Source organism: Mustela putorius, unplaced genomic scaffold (assembly GCF_011764305.1).
Source record: "Mustela putorius furo isolate JIRA1106 unplaced genomic scaffold, ASM1176430v1.1 tig00537227_pilon_pilon_pilon, whole genome shotgun sequence".
Taxonomy (NCBI): domain Eukaryota; kingdom Metazoa; phylum Chordata; class Mammalia; order Carnivora; family Mustelidae; genus Mustela; species Mustela putorius.
In genome coordinates this window covers 5,575,237-5,582,959 of record NW_025422368.1, presented here as the reverse complement: position 1 = coordinate 5,582,959, position 7,723 = coordinate 5,575,237, and the positions used below count along the sequence as shown (strand labels likewise).

Below are 7,723 nucleotides of genomic sequence, written 5' to 3'. Positions count from 1 at the left end.
GGGAGGGAAAAATAAACAAGATGGTACCCAGGAGGGAGAAAAACCATAAGAGACTCTTAATATTAGAAAACAAACTGAGGGACTGAGGAGGGAAGGGTGGCTGTGGCTGAGTGACGGACGTTGGGGAGGGTATGTGCTGTGAATTGTGTAAGACTGATGATTCACAGACCTATACCCTTGTGGCAAATAATACATAATATGTCAATTAAAAAAAAAAAAACGGGGTGCCTGGATGGCTCAGTGGGTTAAGCCGCTGCCTTCAGTTCAGGTCATGATCTCAGGGTCCTGGGATCGAGTCCCGCATCGGGCTCTCTGCTCGGCGGAGAGCCTGCTTCCTCCTCTCTCTCTCTCTGCCTGCCTCTCTGCCTACTTATGATCTCTCTCTCTCTGTCAAATAAATAAATAAATAAAAATCTTAAAAAAAAAAAAAAAAAAAACAGAAAAAAAAATATTTATCAAGCCCAGGGCACCCGGGTGGCTCAGTCAGTTAAGGGTCTGCCTTTGGCTTGGGACATGATCCTGGGGTCCTGGGATGGAGCCCCGCATCAGGCTCCCTACTTGGCGGGGAGTCTGCCCCTCCTTTTGCCTCTGCGTGCTGCTCCCCCTGCTTCTGTGCACGTTCTCTTCTTCTGTCTCTCCGTCAAATAAATAAATAATATATATATTTTTAAAGATTTTATTTATTTATTTGACAGAGATCACAAGTAGGCAGAGAGGCAGGCAAAGAGAGAGGAAAGGAAGCAGGCTCCCTGCTGGGCAGAGAGCCTGATGCTGGGCTCCATCCCAGGACCCTGAGCCGAAGGCAGAGGCTTTAACCCACTCAGCCACCCAGGCACCCCAATAAATAAAATCTTTAAAAAATATATTTCTCAAGCACCAACTCTGGCCAATCCCTGTGCAAGACACTAGATGTAGGGATGAGCAAAATTTCTTTCCTGCTCCCTGAGGGACTCACTGTCCCATTAAGGAGGCACACTAACGCCATGACAGCACTCTGTGGTGACACAAGTGTACAAACGTGCCCAGGTGGTGTGGGAGCACACGGAGGGCTCATCACCCAGGAAAGGAGGGGGCGACACTGAATCTGAGCGTTAGGAATGAGTTAGAAGTTACCCAAGCAAGAGACGTGGGAAGGGCTATCCAGGGGGAAGACAGAGGGTTCTCCAAGGAGCAACCAGCAGGGCATGTTGTGAACCCCTGGCCATTTGGTGAGGCCACAGGGTAAAGGACAAAGCAAGGAGTGGGGAGAGGTGAGGTGGGAGGAGCAGGATCCCTGAGAACCCTGTAGGCCAGGCACAAGGGCACTTTGAAGGGATTTTAGCAAGGGAGCAGCAGAATCAGATTTGCATTTTAGAAAGATCACTGGGGCTGCAGTGTGGATAATTGATTGGAGCTGAGTGAGGAAGCAGACAGAGAGAATGGTTCAAGGCCACAGGGCAGCGGGGGTGGCAAGAAGAGGGCACAGTCAAGAAATATTTAGGATTCCAAATCAGCAGGATTCAACGCCTTTATTCGTGGGGGGCAGGAAAGAGAGAAGGCTCAAGGACGATTCCTGGGTGCCACCAAGGGAGTTGGAAAAAACCGGAAGAGTGCATGGGGGGGCAGAGGGGGTGCGCACAGAGAAAGCGCTGAGGGTCGCATTTTAAGACAGGTCGCATTTGAGGAGCCTAAAGACAACCAGGACATATCCACTGAGCAGGAATTTATGGCCAGGGGCGAGGTCAGGGCATCCCGTAGTGATGAAGAAGCGAAGACCATTGTTTCCACAGCTCCACAGATTGTACTGAGGGAGGCAACACCTTTGTTGGAGAAAATATCTTTATATCTTTATATGCTGTTGGGGTGAAAAGGGCAGAGCCTAGGGCCTGGGTGACCTTAGGGCCAGCATCGCCACAAAAATGGCTCAGTGGCCCTGTGTGAGGCTTGAGAGGAATTGCTCAGGTCCCTGAGAAGGAGAGCAGGGCAGTGGTGGGGGAGAGGGCCTGAGAGGGAGGGGACAGGCAAGGGAGACAGGACAGGGCAAGGACAAGCCAGTGGAAATTCCCAGCTCACAGGGGAGAAACTCTCCACTGCCATGTGTGTCATCTGATCAGCTGTGGAAGACGCCCCTTCTCCCCATGTCCCCCCTGCGCCCACACAGACCCAGGTCCTTAGTATAGTTGACTCTGTTCACATCTGCTTTCTGTGAGTAGGGATTTAGGTGGGAAAGGAGGAAAGAGCTTCATTTCACATGTGGGTTTTGGGGGCATTGAATAGTGTGAGCCCATTCGGAGGCAGAGCCTGGAGGCGGAGGTGGGGGAAGGCAGGACAGCAGGAGCCTCTGGGAACTCCCAGGACCCTCGAAGCTGGCCTTGGACTTGGAGATGTGAGGAGCTTCTCCATCTAAGCTGGAATCCCATGCCCACCACTAGCCCTGCCCCTGCCCCCCGCAGGCTGGGCCCCAGCCTGCGGCAGCCTTACCTCTGTCCAGGCTCAGGAACCTGAAGGTTCCAGCTCAGTGCCTGGGGGCTGCCCCCCTCCCTCCAGCTGAGAGGTGAGCTTAGGGCGGAACAAGCCAGGGAGCACCCCTCCTCATCCCAGCATCACACCTCCCACCCACAGAAACACCACAAACCTGCTCCCTGCCAGTCTGACCAGCAGGTCTGTGGGTCAGCAGCTAGGAGAGGAGCAGGCCAGAGACAAGAGACCCACCAAGATAGCCGACATCAGAGGCTAGAGAAACAGAGGTCTCAGGAGAAGTAGAGGCAGCCGCTGAGGCAGCCGGAGCCAGACCCAGGGCAGCCTGGCAGGTGAGGCTGGGCCAGCATGTTGGCCTGCCAATTCTGGAGAGCTATCAGCAGGGCGCTGTTTGCCGAGTTCCTGGCCACGGGGCTGTACGTGTTCTTTGGGGTGGGCTCAGCCCTGCCCTGGCCCTCGGCGCTCCCCACCGTGCTGCAGATCGCCATCACCTTCAACCTGGCCACAGCTGTGGCTGTGCAGATCACCTGGAAGACCAGCGGGGGCCACATCAATCCTGCCGTGACTCTGGCCTTCCTCGTGGGCTCCCAAATCTCCTTGCCCCGTGCCATGGCCTATGTGGCTGCCCAGCTGGCAGGGGCCACTGCGGGGGCTGCTCTGCTTTATGGGGTCATCCCAGGAGACATCCGAGAAACCCTTGGGGTTAACATGGTAGGTGCAGGGAGGGGCACCTGACAGGCCTAGGAAGGGATGCCCCCGCAGGGGGTAAGAGTGGAGGGCCAGGCCTGAGGAGCAGGGAGGGGAGGTAATAACTCAGCGATGTGCTCCTTACCTGCTCTGGGCTGAGCCTTGGGACACAGGAGAAGCCGACTGTGGCCTCAGTGCAGGCAGAGCAGGAATGGGGTTATGGCACCAGGAACAGGTGGAACAGGGCCAGGAGTTAGGAAAGGACCAGGCACTGAAGGGTCAGGGTGGCCAGGGATACCTGGGGCTGTGGGTAGTGGCAGGAGTCCCGGTATGCCCTTCTTCTCTCCCAGTCTACCCCACGAGCCCTGCTCCTCGGCGTCCCCATGTTCATCCTTCCCCCGAGGCCTGTCTCACTCCCCCAGATTCCCCTAATCATCTATCCTTCCACCTACTTCCCCAAGTCTCCTCCTTCTACTCCTACCCACGGTCTCCTCCCAGTCTGCTCAAAAACCTGTACGCCACCCCCTCCCCTGCTCTGAGCCTTCCCTCCCCCATCAGAACTTGCCAACGAAGCCCCTTGCCAACTACCGGCCCCAGCCAACTGGTGGGCTAGGAGTAGGGGCCGCTCCCTTCTGCAGGGAGCAGGAGTCCAGGGCTGACCGGAACTCCACTGCACAGCTCTCCCCATCTCCTTGGGTCCTGGAATCTGCGGTGGTGAAGTGTCACCCCCCTACGGTGGGGCAATGAGGCCTGAGCGGGTCACCAACCAGCATCACCTCCAGCACAGCCTCCTCATCCAGGTCCGGAGCAGCGTCTCAACGGGCCAGGCCGTGGCTGTGGAGCTGGTTCTGACCCTGCAGCTGGTACTCTGTGTTTTTGTTTGCACCGACAACCGGCAGGCATCGGGCTCCCCGGCCACCATGATGGGGATCTCTCTGGCGCTGGGGCACCTCATTGGGGTAAGAGGCAAAGTGGACACTGTGGACACGCACACACTGGTCACTCCCCGAGGAGCCTGCTGGGACCCTGAAGGCCAGGAAGTGCCCCTCCCTGAGCCCTTAGTTGGGTTGGTTCGAGGCTGTGTTCCCACAATCCAGGTCTGGGGTATGGTGCTGTCGTGGTCAAGGCTCTAAGCCAGGACAGAGGGGGTTGTCCCCTCCTGGGCCTGCGTTAAGCCTCCTCACATCCTAAACCAGCACTTGCCCTCCAGGTCTACTTCACAGGCTGCTCCATGAACCCGGCCCGCTCCTTCGGCCCTGCTATCATCGTTGGGAAGTTCGAGGTCCACTGGGTGAGAGCCTCTGCTGGCCGCCATGGGATGGGAAGGGCCTGGGCAAGGGCAATAGGGACTGTGGCTCTCACCAGTGGGCAGTCCACTGGGACCTGGGGAGATGGGACCTCCACCACAGACCTTCTTGACCTCCCAGTGGAGGTTTCCCTTGGCTTGGAAGACAAAGGCGAGTATCCTGGCTTGTACTTCCTTTCTTTCCATCTTCAAGAGCCAAGGGGACCCAGTAGGCTGTTAATAAATGGGCCGGGGCGGGAGACACAGGCTTGGCCCAGGCCTCAAGTCCTGGCTGTTTCCTTATTCACTTCCTCCAGCTGGACCAGTTTCCAAACTTGGATAAAGAAAAAGACAAACAGAAATAGACACACACACACCAGCAGAAGCAGGAACAGCACTTAGCCAGGCCTCCTGGTTGGAATAGGGGAGGCCAAGAGGAGGGAAGCAGGAGTGGTGAGGAGACTGGGCCTGCCCCACGCAAGGCAAGGTCACCTCACCTGCAGAGACTCGGCAGGCAGGATGCCCATTTCTCCATTTCGTCACCATGTAGAGAGCCTGAGGGGTCCTGGTAGACCAAGTTAATACTAGGGAAGCAGCCTAGGATGCCGAATCTACCCTGTGATCCTGATGACTCATGCCTGTTTCTCTCTGCCCCCTCAGATCTTCTGGGTGGGACCCCTGGCAGGAGCTGTCCTGGCTTCCCTGATCTACAACTTTATCCTCTTCCCTGGCACCAAGACCATGGCCCAGCGACTGGCCATCCTCATGGGTAGCGAAGAAGTGGAGAAAGTGGCAGAAGAAGAGCCCGAGAAGAGAGAATCCCAGTCCAGTTCAGGGGACACAGAATTGGGGAACATATGTCAGACAGTATAGAACGGGGCCCCTCATCTTTGGGCTTCTGCAAGGAGCCCTTTAGGTAGATAGGCTGCCTTGTACAACCAGATGTCGGGTTTTATGGGGGGAGGGGGAGGGGGGAGAGGATGAGGGCAGGAAGGATGGGGAGGCTAGGCCTCTTGTCCTAACAGGGTGGGCCGGGAATGCCAATCCCTACCCCTGGCATTATATTTCTAGACAGAAAGAATCTGGGAAGCAAATCTGTTCAGTTTCCTCCTCCTACATCTCTTAATGGGACAGAGCAGGAGGAGGCAGGGAAATTCATGACTGCCCTCCTCTTCTCTCATCCATCTGGATCCTAGTGGGCATCGTGGGCCTCCAGATCGCCTTGTCTTGGGTATTAGAGCCCAGACAGCCATTCAGCTTAGATACTAAGGGCTATAGAGACCTTGGGGAACCTCAACATCTCACCTACCCTTGAAGGGAAAGCGAGACTTCCCAGAAGAATCAGGTCCTGGGATGGTCTCTGAGCTCCTCATAGGGATATCTCTGCTCTTGGGTATAGTTTGAGGGCTACAGACCAGCCCTCAGCCTGAGGCTGTGCCCTGAGGACAGAGACGGTCCTTCCAATCGATCTTCATTCCTCAGGCTTCTAAATACACAGGAGAGGACCCTGCCTTGGGGAAGAGGGGCAGGATATAGGCAAGGGAGGTTTGGGTCAAACAGGCCTTTTCCAGGGCAGGCTCTCCCCAGATGTTTGCCCACCTTCGATGCCACAGCCCCATCCATGGGAACAATCCTGAGAGGAGAAGGTCCTTATCCCAGCCCCCTGTTCATGACCTGGGCAATAAACTGTCCCCAGCCTCATTTGCAATTTTGCCAGGATCCTCAAAAAGCTATTAATGAAGTCCCAAGGATGGTAAGAACTTAGGAATGACCCAAGAAACCAGAATTTGCAGTTGGGTGCTTCTGAAGGACAGCAAGCCTCAGTGGGTTTGTTTGTATTTATAAGCTGCTGTAAATACTGTCCCCCCATGACTTGGGGCCCTATGGATCTCAGCTTCCCCAGCTATAAAATGGGCACAGTCCTCCCCTAGTGCCCGCTGTCAAAACAAATAAGAGACTGGAAAATGTTGTCGGATGTTAAAATGTTAGAAAAACAAACCCAATAAATGATGATTATTGTCACTGTTACTGTAATTATCGGGTTTGAATACAATTGCTGTTGGTAATGGGAGGGTGGAGGGAAGAAGTGAGAGGAGGAGGATTGAGAGGGAAGGAAAAGAGAATAGGCTTTTCTCTTTTCATCTGTTCCACTTACTTGCACTGCCTCCTTCTCTCCTGGATCCACTGACCCGGGAGCTTTGTGTGTGTGGAGGGGTTGAGGAGGGCCACTGGAACAAAGAGACAAGCCAATAAAAGTCAGTTCTTCTCATCTCTATGGTGCCCATCACCATGGTACCCTGAGATACAGCAACCAAATGCATAAAAAAGATAGGACCTTTTCCATGATGTCTCCAAAGGCACCGGGCATGGGAGGGGCTCCCAAAGTCTTTCATGGGCAGGGTGACAGAGCCCAGCCAGTAACTAGAGCAAGAGCTGAGTCCCCAAGTGCTTGTGGCCACAGTGACCGCGTTCAGAGTTCTGTGATATTGTCAGTGGGAGTACTATTTACATCTCTCCAAGCCAGGCCCCTCTCATCCATCTTACAATCTCTCAGAGCCCAGGGCTTCCCGTGCCCTTTTATGAGCAGGGAGAGCTGAGTGTGGGGGAGGGAGGAGGGCTGTGATTGACTTGCTAAAGGTCACCCAGCTCAGTACCAAAGCCCCCTAAGGTCTCCTCAGCTCCCAGCTTAGAATTTTTCAGAACAGAGCTCTGCGGGGGGGGGGGGGGTGTCTATACAAGCTCTAGCAGGAGGAAGGAAGAAAGGAAGGAAGGAAGGACAGAAGGACGGATGGACTGTAAAGTTGACAAAGGCAGGAGGGCAGAGCTCCTGCAGTAGGCTCCGAAGCCCCTAGACAAATTATCTCTGCGTCCCCAGAGCTGAGCACACACTGGGTACTCAATGGAAGTTTGATGAATCCAATGACTGAGACTGGGCAACTGGGGAGGGAGGGGAAGGCGGTCATTGATCAAGAGAATTCAGGAGGTGCAACTTCCAGTGTGCCAGGATGAGAGCAGCTGAGGCGCCTGTGCTTGCAGGGAGGGAAAGCTGGGACCAGGGGGCACAGCCACCCTGGAGCCTCGGAGAGCTCCCTGGAGCTCCTCGGGAGCAGACTCTGGACCCTCTGTCTCGGGAACTTCCGGGCCGAAAGGGTCAGACTGCTTGGAGAGAGAGGGGCTAGTTTCACGAATAGTTCTTTAAAGCTGTGCTCTGTTGGAAGAGGCTAGAGCAAGGGGGGAGACAAGCTTCATGAAAAGTGAGGAAATAGGTTAGAATCTGAAGAGCATCCAAAGTTA

General features: G+C 55.0%; 1 protein-coding gene across 1 annotated transcript; it reads left to right on the top strand.

Annotated features, from left to right (window-relative positions):
• The first annotated feature begins 807 nt into the window (after positions 1-807).
• AQP6 (aquaporin 6) lies at positions 808-6,457 on the top strand. The gene is made up of 4 exons (XM_004778843.3): positions 808-3,168; positions 3,945-4,103; positions 4,355-4,435; positions 5,090-6,457. The coding sequence occupies exons 1-4, from the start codon at positions 2,806-2,808 to the stop codon at positions 5,300-5,302; spliced, it is 816 nt and encodes a 271-aa protein (XP_004778900.1). The 5' UTR covers positions 808-2,805; the 3' UTR covers positions 5,303-6,457.
• The last annotated feature ends 1,266 nt before the right edge of the window (positions 6,458-7,723 follow it).